Consider the following 26,875-nt stretch of genomic DNA (forward strand, 5'->3'; position numbering starts at 1 on the left):
ATTTAATTACTGGCTTGTCTCAATCACCTATCAGTGCCACTGCAAGAATCCACTCTAAAGAGTTCATTAATGTAAAAAATCTTTAATATTTTACAGAAGAATTTGGCATTTAATTATCAACTATATCTGTTTTTACCTAAATTTCACACTAGTTCTAAAGGAAATGGGAATGCAGTTTATAATTTTGTAGTCAACTTCACTAAATACATTACATCACATGACAACTTCATCTAGTACTAGGCTTGAAAATTCTAGTTTTAAATAAAAGCTTTAATTAAAAAGTGCACTATTTATTGATGGTATGACTAATCTTGCATTTCTTACTCATTTCTCACTCCACTGAGATTTTCACAAGACTTCTAAGGAGAGACTTTACTAGGCAAAGTAACCAGAACCTGGCCCTTTGAAAATAGCTTGTGAGCTTTCACAGAGCCCATCTGAATATACACATTTTCCTACAATGTATATGCATTGCCATTCCCTGGATATGTACTTGCAGTTTCTGAATTAAAATGGAATCTCCTTTGTGCTTGCTGAAGGCTGTGGTCCCTAAAAAGGATTTTTAATGACCACTCAACATATGTGCACACTTCTAATGAAGCTACTAAAGTGCTTGGGGCAGAGGAAAGGCAGCGGCTACTTACCGAGAGGATGTTCTTCATTGTGATCACAAAGACGTTGTAGGCGATCAGCCAGTCCCAGTAACGCAGAATGCTCCTGATGGGCTTCAGCAACAGATCTCCACCAAAGAGAAGGAAATAAAAGCAGGCTACCAAGTAGCCCATGCAGAATATGCTGATCCTTGTGGTTCCCGTTATGAAGATTATTGTAAGCACAAACCAGAAGAGGTAACTAAATATGATCACCTTATACATGTCTAAGTAGGACCTGGAAGTAAAAGAAGGAGAAAAAGTTACCATTTTCTGAGTACAATGCTGCCTTTGCTCTACCTGTGCTACTGGCTGACACACTTAAGGTCTGCTGAGTGTTCTCATCCCACTTCAGCATTTGGGCACCTGATTAAAACTAACACCAAGGACAGTGGGCCTGCCTGGCTCAGGTGCTCAATTCTGGCTCATTCATGTGCGCAGGCACCTTGCTACACCTTGTCAGGACACTTTGCATCACGCAGGATCAAGCTTTGTATCATGAAAGAGGGAAGAATCATGATAGAGTGATATGCCATTCAAGAGCTACCTGAGATCATCTTTGAAGAAGGCTGAGCGATACTGTAGCAAATCTATCTTCAAAAGCCAGCTACAGCATTCCACTGCAAACAATCCTGTATTTATTGATGACTTCTTGGGAATTCAGCCTGGTTAAAAGCCTAGCTTTCAAAGACAGCTGCTAAAAATACCTTTCGCCAGTGGAGATCAACTGTAAAAGTTTTGAGGGGTAAGAGGTTTCTACAGAATGTACATGTGATAGAATTTACTGAAACGTTTGCCAGGAAGCTACAAAACAGAGCTATCTGAAATCAGCCTGGCCCACAGTGGGAAAGAGTGAGAAACAATTTGGTATTTTCAGATTCCTTAAAATCTTGACTTAATATTGACTCAGTGAGCTTTCAAATAAGAGTATCTGCCAAAGGCAATACCGAATACTGCATATAGCTAAACACTGCAAAACCAACTAATTCTTAGTTTCCCTTCATTTAGTGTTTCGATTCCAGATGTAACTGTGTTTTCAGGGTCTGTTCACCCAGACTGCGAAACTACATTTGTCAGGAAACCAGGCAGAGAGACAGCACTACAGGAGTACACATATACCTAAGCCAAACCATGTAAGGAGTAAATGAACTAAATGCACTGTATGAAGCCACATAAAAAGGTCCCTGCTGCTTGATGTTCTCAGGCTCAGAACTTTCTAGGAGTATGTATTTATAGTCTTACATTTATAGGCCTGTATTATACATTTCACTTGCCGAAGCCAACCAGAAAGGCCTTTAATGAAAGGTAATGAGAAAGCCCCTCTATGTTTATTTCCCACAAGCATTTAAGAAATTTATGGACTACTGCCTGCAAAATCTAAAAATGTTGTGACTTTAGAGATGTTCCTGGGTTTTGGGTGATAAAACATTATCAAAGGACCTACACACACTGGCAAAATAAAGAAGTGGAAGACATCAGCTGAACAGGTCTTCCCTAACTTAATATGCACTGGAGGTGGTGCTCCCACTGTTTCTCCAGAAAAAAATGACCATAATATTTGGTGTTCCTTTAATAATAACTATTGATGTGTAGGATGGCTAGGAAGAAATCACCTTCCTGATACTGCCCTAACAATTTCAGTATTTAAAAAACCTTGTCCTCTGCTACCAACAAAATGCATCAGCATCTTTTGAGAAAAGCCCAAAATGGAACTGAATTGATCAAACAAATAAGAATGTCTTAATACACTTCAACAAAAATGGACTCTGACTGTTAAAGACAACTGGACCTGGCTGGATCCAAACTTTCCAACATAAACACATGGCATATGGCTGAGTCACAGTCCAACAGCAGATATCATTCTCAGATTAAAACTTCCAGAAATTAGAGATGTAAAAAGGAAGAGAATAATTTAGCTATTTTTTCACTATAATGTTAACCATTTGCTACATTTTGGCAGTCACCTAAAATATTCAATACAACTGCTTTTCTCATTTTCAAAATATATGTTAAATATAATAGCATTGGGCATCTCTGAAACAAAAAAACCCCAACAAAACAGGATGCAAAGAAAAGCTCATAAGACAGGAGGCAATACAACTCCGTCAAGTGACAAATGATGTAGTTCTTCGAGGTGGAAATCTTTCTGATTTTTTAAAATATGCAATTATAAGGAAGCCCAATCATAAAATGATTCCCAAGAATTCACCTTGAAGTGGACATCTTGCAAAACGGTGTTCGAACAAGTGATCCAGGATGCACCTAACCAATGAATATCACCAACCATCTCTGGTACCATGGTGCTGGCCCAAGAACAATGCCACACTGAACCCAATGGACAGAAATCCACCTGCGTGGTCCCAGGTAGATAAAAATATTCCCCAAACCACACTTCTTCCATTTGCTATATGCCAAAACTCTTTGTCTGTTACAGTGTGGAGTCACACATCCCCCTAATTGTCATTAATTATTTATAATTATATAGGTAGGCCAAGTGCTTGTAAGAGCAGGAACAAAGACCTGTCTTGGGGGGAGGGGCGGGGGGGGGCAGGAGGGCAGTCCTCAACATGCTGTCTCTCAAACACTCGACACGTTGTCAGATGCAAAACTTTAAATTCTGCCTCAAACCCAAAAAAGTTAGGAAGTGAGGAGTTTCAGTTCCTTGCTCTGGAGATTTTAATGCAACAGTGGGAGGCTGAAGCACAAAGCCAGCCCAACAGATAAAAAGACCCTACACAAACCCAGAAGGTCAGTAAGCATGCTTACCCTCTATTTGAAAACTTCTTCGCAGACAGCAGAAAATGCTTAGTCTTGGATAGCATATACCATAATTTTATGCTTTCACTGCAGACCACACAGTTCATTAGTTTAATGCCATGTAAACCTTCCAAACCTCATCTTCTAAGTAGTCTTTAAATCCACATCCAGTCACAGAGACGAGAGGCCACCCTCAGGATGTGGTATTTGACAATACACCTAGGAAATCTGAGCAGCTGCTTCCCAAGGGGACAGTCCCACTCCTCTTCATCCCCTCAGCTCTGTGTTGCAGCCCCTTCTTTGGCTTTGGCTCTTTGAATTGGTTTCAAGAAGCAAATTTGCAAAAAGCCTATTTATTTTGGTGGGAGGACAGAAGGAAGGGATACTTTTCTGCCCACTCAGCCTATGAACCAACTCACTGCTGGTGCGATGAATGCAAAGGCAGGAGTGTGTAGCTGGAGGCCAAGAAGACAGCTACACATCTGAGGAAGATTAGCCACCTCACCAGTGTACCAAAAACATCAAACTTTGGCTTTTGGTGGCATGATAACCTCTGAATGAGAAATTATACAAAAAAAAACCCTGCAAGATTAATGAAAAATTTAAAATGCTGATTTGCCAACTGTCTCATTAGGAGAACACACTGATACTCTGGATAACATTTTGGAAAAATTTACTATATCACTTTGCTCGAAACCAAGGAAGATAAAGTATGAGGTTCATCTCACGCATCCATCAAAGCCGTTGTAACCTCAGATGGCTCTCCATATTAAATGATCAAATGGTCTGCTTTTCTTTATCAAAGCTTTATTAGTCTTATCATGATTGCTTCAATATTTTATTTCCACAGGAATTAATTTTTAACTGTAATACAATCCAGCCTGTTGCAAAAAGATTGCCCTAGGAGTAGTTGTGTTCCCAGCATGCTTAATGATGTATTTGGCTGTGGCCAGTCTAGTGTCCATACCTCTGCCTGCAGGCACCAAGAGGTGCTGATGCTGCAGCCGATGACCCCTTTGAGGAAAGGTGTCTGTCTTCAGCTGGTGCTTTGAAGTTTAGAGAAAGAACATGCTTCTGCTTACACACTGGTGAAAGAATATTTTGCTGTTGCACTGACTGATAAAGCTCAGTGCTTCTACGTCAGCTGTTATGTAGCTTCATTGCTTTCCCTTATCAGCCACCTGTGTTGCTTTGAGTGTGGCTTGCCACCTCCATATAACCCCAGGGCTCTTCCCGCAGCTCTCTTCTGATGACTACCCTCTCCTCCAGGTATATTATCCCTATATATACGCATTCTTTAAGCTACCTCTACTCTACAAATGTCTTCTTTCCTTCCCCTCTTCCCTACCTCCTATTCTTAGCAGCCTGTGTGAGCCTGCATCACAGTCCGTTTCCCCTTCTAATCCCAACATTGCTGATTTCTCACTAAGCCTCCATCCCCAAAGCCTTTGCCTGTAGCTTCATTTTAGTCCTCAGAAGGCAGCTTCATTGATTTTCCCTTTGCCAATAGTTACATTGAAGCTTCTGAAAATTAGCTTCTTTGTTTCAATGGACTTCTTCAAATTTAGTATAATGGATCCTATAGGTCTTAGTCCCTTCTATTTTCAACAGGACCCTCCCAGGACTGATATTCTTTCACTCTCACACCAGTGGGGACCTTCTTCTATCTGCTTTAAAAATTCCCAAAACCAAAGCTGCCTTATTTGTTGAGGGTCATTTTATTAGCAACAAAATGTTTATCTGTTTTACACAACAGATATGATGGGAAGCGTTTAATGATGATTTGCAGATCCTCTCTCACTTCCCTGAGTTAGAAGTGTAGCTCCAAGAAAGGCATTACAACTGTCTTTGAGAGACACCACCTGACTCACCTGATGATGGTTCCCAGGATGCAGGTATTAAAGGGGACAGTTCAATGGCTGGTTGTTAATATTGTTTCTGCTCTTCAGAGAAAAAAGCAGATTACAATCCCAATTTTTTTTCCTTGTCAATGTCTAGGAGTACGTCTAAAAACTGCTTGGGAACTGAAACAAGGATTTTCCAGCATTAGAGACTGTGGGAAAGGATTATCCTCAGTGAAGTTGCTTTAAATCATGTTTCATTTTAAAAGCTCCTACTTCTATTCTTCTTTTTGTTTGTTTCAAAGGCCTTTGGTTGTGCTCTCCCTTGGGGTCAAGGACATATCCCCTGAGAAATGTGGGGGTGGAAAGGCAAGAAAATTGCAGGAAATCTCTTCCTTAGACTGTATTTACCATTGCTGAGCTCAAGTATTTCTCCAGAGAGAAGAAAATTAAGCCTTTGGAAATACGTTCTTTTCTTGCCACTGTTTGTATTAAATGCTTTTTACCCATGTCCACTAGAACAGTGACCAACTGGCACCTTCTCAAGGGAAAAGACACATCAGAAAGGGTGCTTCACTCTGCAACTGCCACTTCTTTTACATGGCAGTAAATACACATCGGGCTTCTCAGAAAACACAAGCATACTAAGCACTAATTTTTTTATGCTTTGTAATTTATTCATAACCAGGTTGTATTCACTTATTTGTTTGGCTCTTTCTGACTGGCTTTTGGAGAAATGCCATTTTTCATTTCACTTGCTTGGATAAGCTTTGAACCAAGTTCTTGTCCATGTTACTAAATACTTAGACCATTCTGAAACTTCTATGGCAAAGTTTTTAGACAAAGTCCTTTCAGTTCCAAATTGTCTTGGATGGAGGCCTGATACATACATTTTCTTCTGAGGTATATCTTCAGTGGATTCTCCAGAGCCTGAGAGTCCTTCTTTTTAAAGATTTATAATCCCTAATAAAATATTCAGTCACTTTAAGAGACTGTCCAGCCATTCTCTGGTGCTTCTTTGAAGCAAATTGGGCATTTAAGATTGCATATGTGCAATATAACATCATCTAAAGCCTGGGGAAATCTGCATTGTAGTGAAAGCAGATACTTAATGGCTCAAAGAAAGGAAAGATACCATCAAGAACACAAGGTCTATTATGCAGTTCCTACTAAAGGAAGGTCTGTTTACACCTATATATACCATTCTACAAGTATGTTCTCATTACAGATTCAGAAAGGTAACACTACGGACAAAAAAATAATATTACATCTTACCTGCCTGAGCATCTACAAGAAAGGATATCATAAACAGGAATTTCCTCTGTTCCTGAAATTAATGGGTTTTTTATTCATTTGATGGATTTTTCAAACAAAAATGTCCCTGTTCTGTTTCTTTCTCTGCCTTGTTCTTTTCATTCTACTTCTCATTCACACAACATAAAACTATCACAGGAAACAGTTGCACAGATTTCTGCATTTAGCTGGAACAAGTATAAAGTGATCACAGTTTATTTGTTCAGCTCACCACTACTAACGGGATTCTTTGGTTTTCTTTTTTTTTGTACTCTCCACCAGCAACATTGCTGACTGCTTAATACAAGTTGCAAACTCCCAATTAAATGGTTGCATATCGTTAATCATCTATACACAGGCCTATTTTGTCAGCACATGCCAAGCAGTGTGTTTGAATGGATGTGGTGCCACCAATGACTTCAAGCTGATGCATATGAATCAAAACACAGAACTTAACCCAAAGAATTGTGGAGAGGCAGCAGGCCAGTTCAGCTTGGACTTTGCTTTCCGTTATAAACCTGACTCTGACTCCCATCCAAAATCTTCAAAGAACATCCTCTGTGCTACGAACTTTTCACGCTTGGCCATTTGGGAATATCTTCTACAGATGACTAGAAATACCTATCAGATTCCAGGGAACTCTGAAAAGAAGCCAGAAGAGGCTGTTTAAAAAGCAGTGATTTTCTTGCCTCTTTTTCCCTTCTGAAGAGAGCCTTAAAATCTTTCTCATCATTAATGAGTTTTTTTCACAATGATTTTTTTTTCCTGGACTAAAAGGGAAAAATGTCATATTTCCTGCCAGCAACCATGTCACCAGTGATGGTCTTTGCCGGTGACCAATCACATCAGTGTGCCTGATGCAACTACCGCATTAGCTTTTGCTAACATGGGCACCACCACAGTGGCAAGAAAAAACACATGCAGCCCCTTTCATTCACATTCACACGTTCTTTTCAATGAGGCCCTATTTGGTAGATGTCTTTTGAAAGGCATCCCCACTTGATGGAGCATTTTGAAGAGAGATTATGACTTCTCTCTTTCTGCTTATGTTACTGGATCTAGAGCAGTGGGTCCACTGTGTAGACTGGAAATACTCAAGGGGAAGAACTGTTCACCCTTCACCCAGGAGTGACTATAAATCTCTAGACAAATGAGTCAATTGATTGTGTTTCAGTGGTCTTCTCTTAAAAGCAATTTCAAGATAGATTTGGCCACCATTTCTAACAGAAACAGCAGGATCAGCTTAAAGATCTTGAGAAGGGTTCTGGTGAAATAAAAGTTTGTCAGCAAAAGGGAGATTTTGCTAGATCTTAGTTCAATTTTTTTTAAATTCCTTTCTCACTCAGACCTCTGTTGGTAACATGCATTCACAAAACAAATGTCTAATCTGACAAAACACAATTGCTAAGAAACCTTTCTCTTCCCATTTATTCTTGTAATGCTGCATCAAACTTTCAGAGACAAATTAAGAGTATGCCCTGCACAACTCAGAAGAGCTGAGCTAATCTGTGTTTGCTGAAACGATCACACAGGAATGTCTCCATTGTTTGAAGACCATCCAGAACAAACTGTCTCAGGCTCTGCCCCCGTTTTGTATTATTCACCTGCTTAAACACCCTTACATGAATGCTGACAAACAGGAAGACACTCCAGTTGTCCTTCCAAGACAATTTTAATGGTCTTATGCTTAGATGAAATATCACAAAGGACAGTCTCTTATATTAGAGTATTATTTTAATTGTACTTAAGACAAAACTCAGCAGGACGTGACTGACAACTTTATGGGATTAAAGACATACATGGGCAAGTTCAGACTACAATGGATGCTTGCTAACATGCCTGTGTTTTGGGCGAAGCAACCAGAGTGCTGAAGTCCACCATAAACACTGTCCTACAGGGCATTCATGGAGGGAATACATGATTTCAGGCAAATTTATCACTCAACATCCCTCTGGGGAGCACTTGAAACAATCGGCAGTGTTAGGAAGACTTGTTTTCATCAGCCCTTTTCTAAACCAGAGGCTGATTACCCAGAAACTATCAGCTGTCTCATACAGCAGTAAAAAAGGTATGTTATGGGATGGGAACATACATGAATATAAATTCCAAGTAAAATTGGAAGCTGTAAGAGTTACTTTCACATTAGAGAACTTTACAAAAAGGAAGCACTGTATTTTCCAAATGTTTAAGATTCAGTTCTTACCGGCAGTGAATGAAGTCAGGAACAGGATTATGCTGGCTAAAAGATGCTGCATCAAGATTCATGCAAATTTCCACATTGTCTCCAGCTATGATTCGTACTGCAGCTTTATTTTCATCCTCAAATGTCTGCCTTTGTAAGGATGCACACAGCAGCAACATGAAATCATCTAGGAGAAAGCAGTGGTTGCAAGGAAAAATTCAGTCATTAACTTAAGTGTAGGGAGTGGTGATGATATATTATAACATAGTTACCAGACTGTTTTCCCACACTTTGAACCTCCAAGACTGTGCTATTTTCAACATACTTAACACCAATTTGAAATTTATTATTGTATTTAGGTTTCTCCCCGTCATCTTCTATGATTTTTATTGAGAAATAAATTAGAAAAGAGGAAATAATTCATACTTTTTGATGTTGCTTTATAAAAAATGGGGTACAGAAAAAAAAAAGATGCAGAAATTACTTATTCTTTGAATTTTTCTACTTCATACAAAGCCACACTTAGTATTCAGTCTGCCATACAATATGCCAGCTTGCTACTGAAGAGTGAATAAAAGGCTGGCTTAAAATCGTACTGTACAGATGTTTCAAGCAAAGGTCACATAAACACTTCACAACTACATGCTAAAATACTTACAGACAAGGAAGACGGGGTTTGGTCTCACAATGAAGTCTGGAAAGTATAACCACTTTATGATGTTGGAGTTGAAGTTGGCATTACCACTTCTCCATGGATAGTCTGCATGACAGAAGCATGCAAAAATGCAATCAGTACTTTATAACAATTACTTCATCCTTTTCTTCTGAACACTTATAAATTTTCCAGCACTCTTCTGTAAAAGCAAGCAGCAGTAATTGTCCATAAAGGTTAAGTGTCCTTACCTTTACAAGGAGCAGGTGGGATGCCAATGCAAAGGAAGTACTGGAATGTAATGATGCATGCCAGAAAACAGCAGTATTTTGGCCAGATCTCTGCAATAGCTTTTCTTCTGCGTCGATACAATACAGCAATCAGCCAGAAGGCATGAATCATGGCATAAAAATCCATTCGTTGACCAATTACATTCACTGATAGAAGAAAACATGTCTGGGAAAAAAGTAAAGAAACATAAGCAACATTTGCAACCTGATGGCTAGTCAATACAGCAATGCTAAACTATTCTGGATTCTGCCAGACTGCTTGGACACGTGCTGGGGCTGACTGCAGGAACCCTGTGCAAACCAACACGCTGAAACAGTTTGTATCTCTCCAAAAGCAACCTCCCCTACCCTACCCCAACACCCCAAATGTTTTATACTCTTCTATGAGTGTCAACTATATGAATAGAGCACTAAAGCAGGTTGGTTTCCATTATGTGATATCTAAAGATAGAGAATGGAAAGAGCGTTGTCACAGTAGCCTATATGTGAAATGCTTAATTGTTGCCAAGCAAAGCACATATTTCACAGCCATATATTTTGATAGCACTTACAGATGTGAAAAAGACGAACTATTAAGAATAACAACAACTAAAGTGTGTCCTCATGTGGCGACAAGACAAAAAGAAAAGGGATTTAGACCATACAACTTCTACTGGCTATAGACAAATCAGTCAATCTTTGCAAGGCAGCTTTAGTTCTCCATTCTTCTAAAGAGCTTTTCTGCTCCCAGAGAGCTCCCAGAGCATTTCTTTCTCTGGCTCCACTTAATGTAGACCCTTCATTCAGTGCCATGAAGCATGTTTTCAAACTTAGTTAATAATTCCTAGTGAATCATTTATTCAGCACACTTCACCATTTTGATTTTATTTCTCCTCAGATTAGGATGAGGTTAAATTTATTTCCTGAAGGAAATAGCTTGCTGATTAATTTTTGTTTTCACTCATTCCTAATCCTCAGACTGGCTGTGAACACCTTACTCTGTTTATCAGTAGCAAGAGGTGGTAGTGTTTAACAGATAGGTCAAGAGCATCATTTGGGATGCATTGGCCTAGGAGTTGCCTTTTGCAGATAGCCATAGAAATTTGTGACAAATCACGTTTTCTGTGTATTTCACTGTATTTTTGAAAGTACATTTCATCATTTCATGTGTCTGTGAACAACCAGATAAGGTAAGGGAACAGAGATGAAGCTGGTTGTTTGTTGGTTTTTTTTGGTGGCACTTGTTCAGCCACAGCTTGTCTTCAAGGCAGGTTCAGTTCTGATGTTTTGCTGCTGGATTGGGTGAAGCAGATAAAAGGAATACATTAGCTGAGCCTAAACCCCAGCAGCCTTGGCCCCTGCTGCTGACAAATGGACAAGCAGATCTTCTACTAAATAAGACACCTACCAGATATTTAGGATACAATATGGATCTTCAGAAAATTCCCTTCAATCATTGTATCTGCCTTTCCTAATTCTCTGTGTGTTTCTTGTTTATTGAAAAGTTCTTTGAGAAAGAACTTTGTCTGACACTAGTGGCACAAAGCAGCAATAACCTTCGCTGCAGCTCTTACTCTGCTAACAGCTATGGTAACAAGTATAAAATAGAGGATGAATTTGTGCAGCCACAGGCAGAAGCAGCTTAGAAATGTTCAGAGACAACAGCCTGCTAGCCTCTGCTTTCTTCTTCTGCTCCTGCAGTCCCTGGCTCCCTCTGTGTGTGTGTATGCATGAGATGGTATGCCTCAATTCTGTCCCTTGTCCCATCTGTTATGCCTTTTGTTGAGTTATAAATAAGACATACAAAGAAAAGCAAGAGGAAAACCACTACTAGCAGATAGATAGCAACTGTGTCAAGGTCTAACATGAGTGATGACTAAGAAGCATCCAGCTATCAAACATAGTTCAAGTTAGTATTAAAAAATAACACAGTTGAAAATTTTGGAATGATAGTCTGAAGAAAATTAATATATAGTGGTGATTTACCTCCAAACCAAACTTGTAGAAGAAATAGTTTATGAAATACTTGACACAGTTTACCAGTCCATCATCCAGATGTGCTCTTGTAATATCATGGAAAATGGTTTTAGTCACAGGTGCGGTAAGGTTATTTCGACATCTGTAGTACTCCTGGTGACGGTAGATTGTAACTTCAAAAGCCAGAATAGCCAGCATCAGTAAGTTATTCTATGGGAGACACAATCAGAAGAATATTAAATAAAAATCAAAAACACAAGACGCTATTAAATTTTCTGATAAGCATAAACCCATGAACACACAAATGAATGTTACCACTGATGGCTTCCGTGCTCCAGGATGTACTGGCACCTATTCCCAGCTACTATTTTTGAAACAAAGTAAGGTTCCTACCACTTCCTGGATTTTGATGAAACATACTGACACACAGAAGACACATTTAATGACATTCATTAAGATATACTATAACGAACACTAGTTGTGGAAAGGAAGGGGAGGGAAAATGCATTGACCCATCCATATGCCCTCTCACGTTTCATAGCTTCTCTTAAGATACTGTCCTTTGCTTTGCAGGAGATAGAGGGTACAAGCATACACAAAGCCACCTGCAGGGGTTCAGCTAACAAGCACTAACTTCCTAAAACTGCAAGGATGCAGGGCAGCTCAAACATATCCTGGATACTCTTTTAAATGAACAGTCTATCTGCCAGCCTTCACTCAGGCACAGCTCCTTCTGTCCCAAAGCCACATTGACTGGGACACAGGCCTGAGTAGCTGTGAAGTGAGCTTTTTTCTCTCAGGAGGGAGATCTGCCCTGTGGTCAATGGAAGAGAGGTATTAACCAACTCCAAAAGTTGGTTAAAAAGACCAGCTCAGAGAAAGTCCCTCAAGAAAGCCGTAACTGAAGCTTAAGAAGCTGAAGAAGCAATCACCAGATCTCTGCTCACTGATAAATATTTGGGACAAGAATGTCCTGAGTCAGGTTCCACTGTTTTGGTTTTTTTTTTGGGGGGGGGGAAGAGGTTCAGGGTTTTTTTTACAAGAAGTTATTTTCACTTGTCATCCCTGGGCTTCCTATTCTTGTTGGGGATAGTTTTACATAATCCATCGTAGATTGGCTCCTCACTTCAACACCACAGACATTTTTAATGTCTGTTATTAAAGGGGCATAACAGAAACACACCAAGACTTGAAGCTTGAGACCTTCAGGTCTAGCACTGAACTGATTTCCTTTATGTAGAGGAGACATTTGCTAACTCAGTGAAAACCCTGCTCAAATAACCTCTAATCCCAAAGTATTATCTATTTACAGCTGTAAAGCTCCCAGCATCAAGCCAAACAGCACTAGGCAACTTCACTCTCCATGCAGAACTCTTGGGTCAGTAATTGCTCTTCCCCACATATATTCTTATCTGTGGGAGGTGCACGGCTAAGGGAGTGAGGGGCAGAGGCACCACCAGGGCCTGATATATTGACCGCCAGAGTTTGGCAGGTGTTGCCTACACAAAGCAAGCACACAGAGATAAACTCCCAGGGAAGAAATGAGGAATAAATCTAGTTAGAACAAAAATTGCTGTTGCTCAGTCAACAAATGTCTGACAACCTTAAACTGTGTACACAAAATTTTGGAGATTCATTAAATTGAGAAGAAACATGCAAGATTTCCCTGGGAGCTGGCACATTCTCATTGTAAGTAGGGTTTTTTACTCCAGACAGGAACAATAAAATATTGCTCACAGGCATCAACCAAAAAAAAGAAGAAAAACAAGAGACATCCATTTACTAATGTCTGAATGAATTATTCCCTTAACTCATTAAATTTTCTAAGCTGTGGCTAAGGAATAAGCACTTAAAAAAATTAACTGCTTATAGCATATACTGTCATTCAAGGCAATTACTCCAATTAGACCCATCAGTCCTTTGGTACCTGAAAGCTACGTACCTCTTAATTACTTAGAGTTCTTAAATATCACATTTCTTAGAGTGCTTTTAACAGATGGTAGAGTCAGAAAGCTGTACTTCTACATGCAGATTATCTTAATTGGTACTGAATCCCTTCTGGAAATGTCCAGTGTAAAGCTTTCTGCTGTCTCTTCCCCTCTGTACTTCCCTATTATCAATGGCTTGCACTACATTTTTTTTTGTGTGGCAGATGATTTATTTCAAAGACATTGCTAATTTCATCACAAATAAGAAAATATCTCAATAAAGATAATTAAAGAAGTTACCCTTAGGTACACAAGCAGGGGATAAGACTTCCTCAATCCAACCCACTCTGCAGGATCAACTGGCCCACTGTAGAGGACTGAGGTTTTGAGTTCTTCTAAATTGACCTTAGTTTCATTCTCTCCCGGCTAAAAAGACAATGCAACAGTTTATAAAAAATGAGTTTAAGGCTGCTTGGGGAAGGAATGATAACAATAATACATCAGGTGAATTGTAGTTTTCAGTACTTGATATGCTTCCTTTTGCTCTTCTTCATTGAAGAAGGCAGCAGTCAAACCTTTTTTATATGTACTTTTACTCACCAATGTACAGTTACTGGAAAAAGTGCTGGGATCAATAGAAGTGAGCTGGTACAACATTTTGCAGACAATAATCACACATGTCCAAACAGTGCAGATACTTGATGCCAATGGGCGAAACTGAGCATATGGCAAAGCAAGAGCCCAGGCAATTAAAAACACAAAGTTAAACAGAGACACCTGAAAACACAAAAACAGTATGGAAATTACATGGAGTAACAGGAGAACCGAGAAAGTCTGACCTTTTCCATGGTAATTAAAAAAAAATCATTCAAAAGAAAGGGACGGAGAAACTGTGAGAAAAATACTGAAAAAAAACCCCAAAACATTTACAACAATATTCACAGTATCACAGACAGAAGTGGTAAGTGAAGGGAAAACTTAATAGTCGGTTTAGGAAGAATGCTATCTCCTACTTAATATTAGTGCTATTAGACCCACAAAACTGCATACCCACCCTACAAACAACAGACACGAACTACGAGGGACCACATGTTGGTTCTGCTGCTAGTACACACATGAAACAAAGAAGAGATGATACAGAGTGGTGTGTCTCTGGAGCCCACCTTCATCCTCTTGACCTTTTCCCCCCCAAAGATGTGAGAAAAAGGACTTTTTATTTTGCTTTTTAGCGAATCTTATCCTACTACCCTGTTCAAGGAATGGCTATGTCAGGAAAGAACACTGCCCACACCTAAGGCACATCTAAAGGCGTTGCTCCCTTTTTCTTTAGATGCAGTTCCACATTCCTGTTTCTTCAGCACTATACCCAGTTTAAATAGTTTTCCTAGATGTCCCTTCCCAATCCTTTTCTACACCCGTCACCCCTGGATGATGCCTACAGCCTGCCTGAGCAGTGGAGGGATTATGTTTCTTCAGTCCAGAGAATTAGACTAACAAAACCTTAATATCTGGAGAAAAGGGGAGAGCTGAGAATATCTAGGCAGATAGAATATCACTGCAGAAGAAGGTGTCAAAACAGGTCTCCAGCAGCTGGCAAGCCCAGCTGGATCCCACAATTTCAGTAAGGTCTGACATGAGGAAGGTATCTCCCTGCGCTTAGGTGTGCCACTTCACAGCGGATGCTGACAAGCCTCCACCATGGGTAAGATTTTGATAGTGGATATTTACTTGCCTCTTTCACTGTGACCCAGATGATGTAAGAAGAAACAATTTTGATGATGTGCAGCTCCAACAGCCACCACACAAAGACTTGCATCTTATGAAAATACTCCAGGAATTTCAGAAACAGCACTGTCAGGCGGTCGATCACCAGATGCCACTTGTTCCTTAAGTCTGCAGAGGTGTTCAAGCAGAACCATTGGGAGGAGAAAAACAGAGGGTCATTGTAAAAAGGAATGCTCCACTAGACAACAATGAGCTTTCTACTTCTTTTCTTCTAGGCCTTAAAGTAAGACATGAAGTAGGCTAAAGATACGGCTCAGTGGTTAACTAAGACAAAACGGGGCTGAGGCCCACTCAGCTGTGGTGTTCGCTCTTCTGACTCAATTTCACTGAAAGGATTCCCCACTTCAGAAGTGGTGGCAGTGGCTTCCCTTGCCAATTCTGCTTTTATTCTTCTCGAGCCCTTCTCGGTCTCCATTTTCCTCCCGTGTGTCTGGACCTAAGCTTAGGGATCTCATCCAGGAACTAGATCTGAGATACTCCAGCCCTGGCTGTTATCCAGCTCAGAAAGAACATGATTTTGTTTCATGTTTGGAAGCTATGGACCTACTCTGTTTTCAGAAAGCACAGACTGCTACTATCCAGAAAGCTTTTCAGCTAACCTGCAAGAGATCCATGAATATTAGTAGGATTCTTGTCATATGGATTTAGACAGCTATACTATAGATGTCTTCATATGTCAGAGCTATCTAAACTGCCTTGCAAACAGCACACCCTCCTAGAGTGTGATTTGTGCCATCCAAGGACAGACATCTAAAACAGGCAAGGCAAATTGCAGTCCAGTTGAATATTTCTCTCAGTTGACAAGGGTGCTTTAGCAAGTTAAGATCCTAAAGTTGGTTGAACATATCCCTTCACAGACAGTATTTTGCTAAAAAATCCATCCTCCCAAATAACACCCCAAAGAGCAAGCATGTGGCAACATCTATTACATGTGAGTATATATGACAATACATATGCTGAACAGTGCTCTCCAAGTGCCATCTTTACTTGTGGGCTGGGTATAAAACTGTTTCACCAGGCTCACATATATTTGTATAATGTCTTCACACTGTATTAGGGGTTTCAGAAGCATTTCGGAGATTTGGAAGGACTTTGCGTGCTGTGATAACAGTCTTACAGTTAACATCAGAGATGGAAACATTTGCATGTGACACCAAAACACATCACTGTCTCACTGTCTAAGCTGTAATAATGCAAAGGAGTTACCAGTTTCTGTATGTAATTATTCAACTTATCTGGTTATTTTATACATAAAGGAAACCAAGATGGTTATTCTGTGTATAACTTTGTGAAGAACACATGTACACTTGTGTAAAGAAGCAGACTTTTGGAATACCTGACAAGCAAATTCAATTTTTTTTCTCTTCTCTTTGGTAGAAATAAATGCATGTACAGCTTAAAGATGGATCACACATGGCAAGCAGCACCTTGTGCTATTGCCAAGCCCCACTTGCTGTGGTATAGAGAGGGCCCCAGGTCAAGGCTCCAGGTCCCCACTTCCCTGCTTGCATGTGTTGCTGCACAGGGTAACCTCCAACAGCTGGCCTCTGTCCCCAAGCCCTTCCAGCATGCCGGGGTGGCCAGAGTGCAACAAATGCATCACTTGTCATAGACTGCATGAGACCTGGCCAAGGAAGTTTTCCATGCCCCAAGAACACCTCTGCGAGGGAAGATATCCCAGCCAAGAAAGGTAAAGAGTTTCAGTTCAGCTTCCCTGGGGCAGCTAAGTCAGATGGGCTGCCATTTTGCCTTGACAAAGACCCTGTCCCTATTTATGTGTCACAGTCCTGTGAATATTGAGCAACTAAATTTGTGGTAAGGCCATTTCCAGACAATACAGCTTCCCTGGGCGTTAAATGTCCTTCCCTGGTTTTCACTCATGGCTCATATTCCAAACTGAGTTACGGAAATAATTTATGTTAGGAGTTCATCCTAGCAATATCAAGGATGACAACATCAGCCTTACCCATATCTGCCCTTAAGTATTTTTATGTTCACCTGGCATCAATTACACATTCCATATTCAGAAGTGAAAAACATGACACTCGTGCACATGAATAATGAAACAAAGCCATTGTGACTTCTGGAGTGGAGTGTCTTGAAAGCATGTAGTATCAGAGATTAAATATGTATGTGTATTTTCTTTATTATAAAGAGATTTCACTCTAAAGGAGTTCTTAAGATTTGGGGTAACCTTCTATAAATCCAACCCAGACCACCTAGAACAGTTCCCTCCTGAAGAATGAGGTCGGGTTTTTTTTGTTTGTTTGTTTTCATCCTCTCAGCATCCTACAGAAACAGTATGATTTTTCCCTAGAAGAGACTGTAGCCTGTTGAATAATTGACAAGTAGCCATCTGCTCAGTTTAGGCTCTTTTGGCAAAGGCTGTATGTAAAATTAGAAGGAAAACCTGATGATGGAACTGAGCAGGGATGACCAAGAAGGAACCATCTGTTGTCTCTGTTCAATACAGCCAAAGAAGGAAATTTGCAATCTGCAGAGCTTACCTGTAATTTCTTCTTCCTCTGATTCATTGTCTTCATCATCATCGTCTTCCTTGTCCTCATCTTCCTTTTCTTCTTCTTTTCCTTTTTCAACCCTCCCTTTCCCTCCCTCCCCCTCTGGTTCTTCCATTCTTTTCTCACCAGCCTCTTCCAGCATTTTATCCTCTTCCTTTTCTCTGCTGGCTGTTAAATTCATCATAGTTATATCAGGCAGGCTTCCATCTTGGTGCACTAGTCTGTTGGTAAATAGCAGCATGTCAGAAAAGTGAGCAATAATGACATTGTAGTCTTTTTCTTTTTCAAGATGTATAATTAGAAAAAATAAACCATTAATGGAAAATGCCTTAGAAGCTGAAAAATTAATGATTCTGGTACTTTCTCCAAACATACACTGCAAATTGAGTTGGAATGTATTAGTAACTACTTCTCACTCAGATACTAATGGTTAGTTAGTAATGAGTGGTATTGACACTTAAACTTGACATTTTCCCCACTGGAAAAAATGGTCAGAGTTTAAGATGTAGAAGCATGAAATGACATTGTTTAATAGGAAACATTTCATGACTTCATAGGGGACTTACTCATTTTGGTGGTTTGGTATTTTTTTCTTGAGGCTGCTCAAAGTAATCGGAACAGAAAGAAAAAAGGGAGATGAGAACAGAGGGGTTACAGAAGAAGGTCATCGACAAACACGTCATGCTACATCACAAGTCAAAGCATTCTCCTACTCCATCTGCAGAAGCCTTCTGATGCCAAGAGCATGCCATCATGACATTCACAGGGCGCTTCTATAAAGAAAAACGGAATTGCGGCACAGATGGAAAGGGGGCAACCTATTTACACCAGTGCTAAACATGGTCAACGCTGTACCATGCTGTCAGTAATGCAGCTGAATCATCACAAGCATCTGACTGACTACTGTAAATGCATTTCCACCTTCTTTCAATTGAAAGATGTAGCTGGGAAGCCAAGGAATTTGCAAGTTTTATTCCATCTATAGGTTTGGGAACAAACAAAAGCAAAAATTCCATGGCTGTGGCTTCACTGTATTTTATTGTCTGTCTTTGATAGCGCCGTTGATTCTCTCTTTCTTTTCTAAATCTCACAGAGATTTTTTCTTAAATTTCTAACGCCTCTTACAAAATCTATTAGTAATTTTCAGACTACCAAAACTGGGCTACAACTGATTTGACACAGAACTGGTACTTCTCTATTGCCACGGTGCCAATTTTTCCGAGATTTGTTCAGTATATATATTTTCTTTACTGAAGAGACATTTTCTTATGGCTTCAGATATTTTCTTTTTTTCCGCCCAGCTGTGATGTTGGGACTCACCTCCCACATTTGCAGAAAGCCCACTTCTCCTCATTTCCTGATACTATGTGCTTTGCCGAGCACAGTGCTTACTGCCATAAATACTCCCTTTGAATATGACTTCTTGCAATAAAGTCTCCCTTTGGCAAATGCATATCTATATGATCAGGTGACTGAATGTTTAGTTATGCTATTGAAATTACTACACTCAGCATACTTTCAAGCACCTGTTAGACTGTTCCTGGACTCATGCCAGTAACTTTAATATGCTACAGTACCATCTCAGGGATTTCTTCTCCATGATGTGAAATTCTGGCATATTACCATTTAGACAGGAAATTCTGTCAATTTTAACTAGGCTTTTTACAATTCAAGAAACTAAAAATCTAGATTTAACCATCTGATCATTAAAAAAAATAAGAGCATAGGCTAAGCAGATAATGAGAAAGTCAAACAGGCAGAATCATCTTTCAAATATTTGGGAGTTGCAGTTTCTTCAAGATGGAAACTTTGGTGGCCCAAGTGAGGGCAAAACTACAGAGATTTGACTAAACAATCCTGAAGTAGAAATACCATACCAATTACCAAAAAGCAGAAAAGGTGATTTAAAAGAGAAGTTTAACAAGACAGTCAAGCAGCAAATAATCTCACTGAATAAACACATTCATGACAATGATTACTAAAATCCCTCATCATCAATTGGGCGATGAATCTGAGTGTCCAATAATCTGAAAATCTCTTATACTCAACAATATATTCAGTAGCTCTGGCTACTGGAAATAGGGCTTTTTGTCCAATATACTTTCTTTTCATATTTAAGATAGCGTATATACTAAAAGGATATTCAAATCTCTGTATCATTACTAAACAATAATACTGCCTAAAATGACATCATCTAACTTCACATATCTACCCAAAACTCTAATAAAGTACCAACAGGATGGTCATGTGTAAAGAAGGGAGAATGAATTTTCAGTTTGGTTCAAATGTTATGGAGATCCCCGCTTACTATAAATCATCAGAGCACATTTGAAAGGCAATGCCCCATGAAACGAAAGCATCCATACGATCAGATGTTTTGCACAGGTGCAATTGCATTGATTTTAATGAGGTATTTCCCCACCTGACTTTTATAATGGAAAAATCTACATTCACACTGGTGTAAATCAAGGACTTACTGACTTACCTCAGTGTAAACTGGACAGAAACACAGTAATCCTATAGGATTTTGTGTGAGAGGACTAATCTTTCTCCGATTCGTATAACTCCCATTCATATCCAGGAGATCCAGAAGGTGATGGGGTTATAAAGATGGTTACATGCAATATATATACCTGATAAAGCCTCAGTATGAGCTTAGTTTTCAGTATGATGGTGCTTAGTTCTGTTGACATCAGTAAGCTTGAGCATGGGACTGTGTGTTCAGGAGATCCAAGGCTAGATAATAAGCCCTGCCCGCTATGCAGAAAGTTAGTCTGCTTGGACTCTTTCTTCCCAGACCTCATCATATATTGCTAGGGTTGTTTTTCCTCTTTTTAATTTTTTTTTCCCACTGAAAGGTCACATGATATCATGTAACAAACAACACTGAGGTATCAGGATATAAAAACTGCACTAGTTTAGAATATCTAAGACAGGCTACCCATATAGGCTTCACAGCAACTTAGATGTAACTTCAAGTTGGAAACCACACACTGGTGCGAAATTATCCAAAATAACAGGAAGGAATTGTGTCTGACACTTAGGAAGAAAAATAACTAAATAATAATGCAGACAACAAGTCTTGAAGGTACAGCTACTAATGGTTTTAACTGAGAGCATTTCTTTCCCTCAAATTCATTAAATAGGGTATCACTAATAAGAAGTACACTAGTAGATCTAGTTTTATGCATCAAAGCAATTTCAGAGGTACCAAAATTAGGCATGTGCCCCAGGTCCTTGCTGGACTAGTACTTTCATTTATTTGTAATTTGCTAGGGCAGAAGATTAATTAATAACAACTTACTAGATGCATTATGAAGCATCTTTTGCCTTTGATAATTTTTTGCAGTTTATGAATTGCTTGAAACTTTCTGTCCTAAAACAATTTCTCAAGTATCTGTCATGCAGAGCCTGAATAAAATAAAGCTTTCTGCTCTGCAGAACATTAGTGACCCACCTCTTGAATATTTGTCATGCACGAGGCAAACTGAGCACAGAGTACCATAACTCTATTGGCAGAACCCCGAGTGCTTTCCCTGCCCTTGCAGGGGGTTTTGCTGCCTGCACCCAAGGCCAGCTGGCTCATATGTGCTGGGTAGGGTGCAAGCCAGGAAGCCTCAGAGCAGGGGGTCCCTCTCCTTCTTTTGGGAGCTGCTTTCATGCTGAGGGTTTTGCCCCTGCATTGCAGCTGCATCGCAGCTGTGCTTGCACCTGCTCCCATGCCTCCCTGACCTTAAGCCTGACACGCAGACTGACTCCCTGCCTTCACGTCCAATCTGGTGCATCTCTGTGGACCTGCTGGGAGATCCCAGGCTGTGGCTGACCCTTGTTACCATCTCCAGACGTGATCCTCGCCCTCAGTTGCTGGTTCCCATTCCTGACTCCCTGTGGGAGAGAGCCCAGCCCTGCCTCCTAGTCATGCCCCTCAGCTCCCAGCTTGCCTGCCCTCATGGAGCTGCATGCCCTCGCCGCTCCCTGCACACGGCCTTCCTACAGAGCAGGTTTCCAGCTCTGGTGAACTGTTAAGAACCCTGGCCTAAAGTGTGTGATGACATTTGAAGAAGGAGTGTGAACAAGACACATAACTTCTTGTTAGAGTGGGTAGTTACAAATATCTAAACAAACGATTTTCTTGTTTTTTTCTGTTTCTATTCAGTAGCAACAACAAACTCAGAAGTCCTTCTAGTCTCAAAGCTGATTAAACAAAAGCCCACATTTACTCCAGTCAAGTATTCTGAAAGAAATCAACTTTATGGAACGGTTTTCAAGATAATGTCTATTATAAAGGGATGACAACGATGACAATATGGGCTTTTGTATTTTGGATACTGCAGCACCCAACTCAGCCTATGAGTTAACATCCTTAGCATGCAGTGGTTTCAGTGTACTGCATGTTCCCCTTTTGTCTCTGAATCAGGAAATCTCAGACCGTAGAAACTCATAATACATACTGCACATTTAATTTACCTGGCCTTCAAATTATCTTTCTTAGGTGCTTGTGAGTAAGAGAGGGATATGTGTCCCTGTGTGTCAGTGTGTATGTGTGCACATGCAAGCATGCATCTTCCCATGCACAAACAAAGGGTAGATAAACGAGCCTCCTCAGTCAAGTCTGTTGTCTGCAGCCAATTACAAATAGCACCAATTATTCCTGTACTGAGGCATGGGCAAAGTTTAAGAGAGGAATTCCCAGCTGGGAGATGAACTCGTAACGTATACATATGCAGGAGAGATGTATTAACTGTTTAACTGGCTTTAGGAGACTACAATACCTGAACAACATTCTCTCCCTGCTTATTTCACAGTACTATGCTGCAAGAATATACTTTAAGACAATTAGGAAGTACAGAAAAAGTTAAAGTATATTTGTTTTAAAGGAAAGGAAGAATTGAAGTACCCACCTATTAATTATTAGATAAACACGGCCATTGACTTTGGCATGGCTATGAGGTGGGAGATGAAAGCGCAAAAATGCATGACATGAAAATGGGAAACAGAGAGAGAGAAAAGGAAACGATTAAACAGGAACAAATGCACTTTCCTGTCTACCAAGAGACACACGTTGTCGTAACAAAGAACAGTCTGAAAGCTTAACATACACCATGCAGTGAAAAGTCAAGGAAGCTTATAAATGCAATACTTCGACATTTATTCCATATGCAACTTCAGTTAGAACTGCAGGTTCTTTTCATAGACCCCAAAACATAATAACGTACTCTACTGCTTTATCTCAAGTAGCCACAGAATATTCTGCATATTTTAAAAAATAGCTACTTTGCTTCTTTTTTTTTTTTTATTTAAAAATGTTTATAAGAGAGCATCATGCCATAGAAATTATCTGCATCACAGCCTTTATCTCTGCCATACCACAACTCATGGTGCAGCAAGGAAATGGGCTTGGGCAGTCCTAATCAGAGGATTTTTCTTTCTCTTGCAGATGTAAAATTGACCTTTTTAAATCACCTTTATAAATAGTTAGAAGTGCCTCCCTCTGCCAGTTCCAGTGGGCCAGTTTCTGTTCCCTCCATTTGCAGCTGGCAGAGCCTTTCCCTTGAACTCACTCTGCAAACTTTGCTCATGTGAAGCGGCATCTTACTATATGAACAACCTCAGCAATTTCAACAGGACTCTTCAGTTAGACACAAACATAATACCATAATCAGCAGTTCAGGAGGAGATGGAAGAACTGGAGCTGCTTTCCTTATTTTCAAGACTAGCTCTCATCTGCTGTGGTTGTTTTAACAGGTTCACTATCAAAAGTATTGAATTCTGTCTGCTCACTCATAATTGAGGTTCAGTTTCTTCATTTAAATTTTTTTGTTTGTTGCAAAAGAGACACAAAAGCAGTTTTGAAAGCTAAACCAGCTGCTGACTGAATGCTAGTGTTTGCAAAGCAAAGGGGAAAATGAAGTTTTAGTGGCTTTGTAAGAAAATTGCACATGTACTTATGAGTCTTTGTGTTTTAATTGTCCCTGCAACTTATTTCTACTGCTAGTATTACTGTTAAGCTGGAGCTGGTTGTTGTGCTAGTTCTTATCCAGCTCTATGCATCATCAATACAAATGTCAGCTAAGCTCTCAGCCTGAAGCTTTGAACTATAAAGTTGGCTTATGCTCCGTACTGGTTTATTGCATCAAGAGGGAAGACAACAGCTGGATCTTCGTATGTCAAGCATTGTTTACGGTAATACAAACCAGAAAATACTTTAGACACAGTGATTCTTTTCATGCCAGCATTTGGAGAGCTGTAGCTAATATTCTGGTATCTTTCATGTATAACAGAAAGATTTGCAATCAGTGGTTTCACAGGCAAGAGAGTGCTGTACCATGAACCCACCTAAATCCTTGGATTGCCACAGATTGTCTTTTCCCTTCTGGGCCTGCTGGATCACACTAGGAGTGAGGTGGAAGCTGTTTCTATATTACTCAGCACAAGTGCCAAGTGCTTGGGCTACAAAAGAGCCTGCTCAGTTACTGCAGACTGTAGTGCATTCCCCCAAACGCCTCAGCCCAGGAACAACCTGTTTCAGCTCAGACACCTATCTGAGATGTTAACATGCATCTGCTGCTGCACAAAAAGTCTGCTATCGGCAAAGAAAGTTTGCTCACAGGCCATTTCAAAGGGCCTTTGAATCTACCATCAGATTTAGCAATTCAAGAAAAGCAAAAAGTATTAGGCAAACAGTAATTTTAAAAGGTAAGTTTAAAAAAAAAATACAACGTTGTTAGGAAATTCTATCAGGTTTGATTTGTTCTGGGTTTGGGAACTTATATAAATACAGAAACCAGACACATTCTATAAAAGTAGAGCTTATTCACCTGCACTGCCGATTGCGAGCACAAACAGACTTGTACCATACGCTGTAAAGATGCTTCGTACTCAGTTGAATGCATGAAAAATATCTGAAATGCCTTTGTAAATCTAGCAAGTCCTAGAGCAGAATTTTCTGTTAAGACAAACTGTCATTGCTCCACAACACACTGTGGTGTACGTGATGTTATGCAGCTAGTCCCCATTCATGGAAGTGCAGCATGGAAAAGCACTTATCGTTGGACAGGTGAACACTCCAGTAACAGTGTCTAAATGAATTGGTTTCTTCAAAGAATTGGAGTAAATGTCATCACATAATATGACACTATGTACTGTGAAATCATTTCTCTCTCTTATACTCCTGGAGCCAGATCCTAGGCTGGATATGTTTTTATGCAGGAGAATAGGGAAGAGTTAAACACAGGAAAAGTGAGGTCCCAGAATCATGAGAAAATACTAATGAACTTCTGGATGAGATCACTGAATGTCTCAAAGAGGTAGCAGAGCCAATGGTCACTACTTCGAAGAGTGACCCCAGGTTTGGGATTTTTCCATTTCTGAAGTTCACCTTTACAAAAAGGCCTAAATGTCCAATGCAAATGTGGTATTTGCCAAAGATCTCTCAATCTTCACTGGACCCTCAAAATGGACATTGAAAAACAGAAGTGACCCAAATTAAAAGCCTTATTTCCTATTATTGGCAGGACTTACAAAAAGGCACACAAAGCAGTTAAGCACCTAACTCCCATTAAAGGTCAAAGCCAATGAGATAAATACATAAGTACCATTCTTTGAAAATTAAAAACTTCAGTGTGTAGGGGATTGTGGGGGAAGACAGATACTTTGGTTGTTGTTTGTTTAGCGGGGCACTGGATAATGAGCACTTTCTTTTTAAGCCAGATAGTCATAGCAAAGGCATGAAAAGTGTGCATTACAAGACAGTCAGAAACAGCATTTTCATTCAGATAACCAATACCTTCATTTACTTCGTTTCTTTACCTGTAAATAGTGTTGTCCTGTTTGCTGGTTACAGCTTTTAAATCAGTGAGCTGGAGAAAACGGTCATGGAAATAGTGAAGGTGTAAGATACACGCCAGTAGGAAGGAGGTGGGGATAAAGATGCGTGTGAATAGCTCAGCCACAGAAAACTGTTTTAAGCCAAGGTCCGCTAGTCTGGAAAAAAAAGTAAGCCACTAAGCCACCTTTTCATGCCACAATCTTTTTCTTGCCATGAGACATTATTAAAAATCATTTGCAATAGGACATACAGGGCTAGCACTTGTATGTGTTTTTAGTTTTTAAAATTCTTCTAAACCAGCAAGTTTTACAACGCAAATATCTTGTATTTAGACTCAGTAATTTAGAGAGATACTGTAAATGTACAGATTCAAATGAACTAATTCTGCCATAGGTCTCTTGAATCAGATGAGTTGGCTCTGATTAAAGTCCTGCACTGGAGATCCACTTATATGCATATACTTTATCTTTCATGCTCCTGTTGAGAAAAACCCAACACATCGTGAGAAGGTAGAAACACAGCCCTCCTTATTAGGAGGAAGGCATGTCCACCTTCATCAGCTCCAGACATCCTGCAAATCTACCCTTAATCTCTTCCTAATCTTGCTCCTATGGTCAGAGGTAGAGCAGAGTATTGGCACTGTACTGGGAGCAGGAGCAGTGCCAAGGCCTTGGCAGCAGATGAAGTGTGACTCCTTGAGCTCCTCTCATGCCCTTGCTCATCTCTATTGTTACACCAAGAAATCTATGGCTTCAGAGCTGAGCCAAGGCAGCTATGCCTGGGGATGGTCTCACAACACTTTTCCCACACAAGAAGGAAGACCACTCTCAGAGCATTCCACCACACTGAACTCAAAAGTCCAAAGAAAAAAAACCATGAAATTAATCTGAAACACTTACTTGTTTTCATCCAGGCCTGTCATGTTCTTCCACAACCCAGGGAATGACTCAAACTGGTATGTATAGATGAAGATAAGTACCAACATTGTGTAAACAACCACTGACATCCAAAAGTATTTTAAAATCTTTCTCCACCATTCATAGTGCACCTGAAAATCACACACTAAAGATGTTGATGCAAGCTGAAGGCAAAGACATTGACAAAAATACTGACAATGCTGCACTGGCAAACAGGCTAAGAATATTTTTTTTCCTATGTGGCCTGAAGTAAACAATGCTTACCCAACAGCAACCA

The 26,875-nt window shown here is 39.9% G+C and overlaps 1 protein-coding gene across 8 annotated transcripts in view; it reads right to left on the minus strand.

The window, feature by feature from the left end:
- Nucleotides 1–26,875, minus strand: part of PIEZO2 (piezo type mechanosensitive ion channel component 2) — a 311,692-nt gene that overhangs the window by 55,934 nt on the left and 228,883 nt on the right. For all 8 annotated transcript variants that reach the window (XM_064443024.1, XM_064443019.1, XM_064443020.1 and 5 more), the window contains 11 exons: nucleotides 26,581–26,729; nucleotides 25,663–25,836; nucleotides 17,842–18,074; nucleotides 15,282–15,442; nucleotides 14,150–14,326; nucleotides 13,850–13,975; nucleotides 11,631–11,831; nucleotides 9,627–9,831; nucleotides 9,382–9,483; nucleotides 8,745–8,910; nucleotides 645–888 (listed from right to left, as the gene is read on the minus strand). In XM_064443024.1, coding sequence (XP_064299094.1) covers nucleotides 645–888; nucleotides 8,745–8,910; nucleotides 9,382–9,483; nucleotides 9,627–9,831; nucleotides 11,631–11,831; nucleotides 13,850–13,975; nucleotides 14,150–14,326; nucleotides 15,282–15,442; nucleotides 17,842–18,074; nucleotides 25,663–25,836; nucleotides 26,581–26,729 — 1,938 coding nt within the window. The remainder of the gene's footprint in view (nucleotides 1–644; nucleotides 889–8,744; nucleotides 8,911–9,381; nucleotides 9,484–9,626; nucleotides 9,832–11,630; nucleotides 11,832–13,849; nucleotides 13,976–14,149; nucleotides 14,327–15,281; nucleotides 15,443–17,841; nucleotides 18,075–25,662; nucleotides 25,837–26,580; nucleotides 26,730–26,875) is intronic.

This window comes from Phalacrocorax carbo, chromosome 2 (genome assembly GCF_963921805.1).
Source record: "Phalacrocorax carbo chromosome 2, bPhaCar2.1, whole genome shotgun sequence".
Taxonomy (NCBI): domain Eukaryota; kingdom Metazoa; phylum Chordata; class Aves; order Suliformes; family Phalacrocoracidae; genus Phalacrocorax; species Phalacrocorax carbo.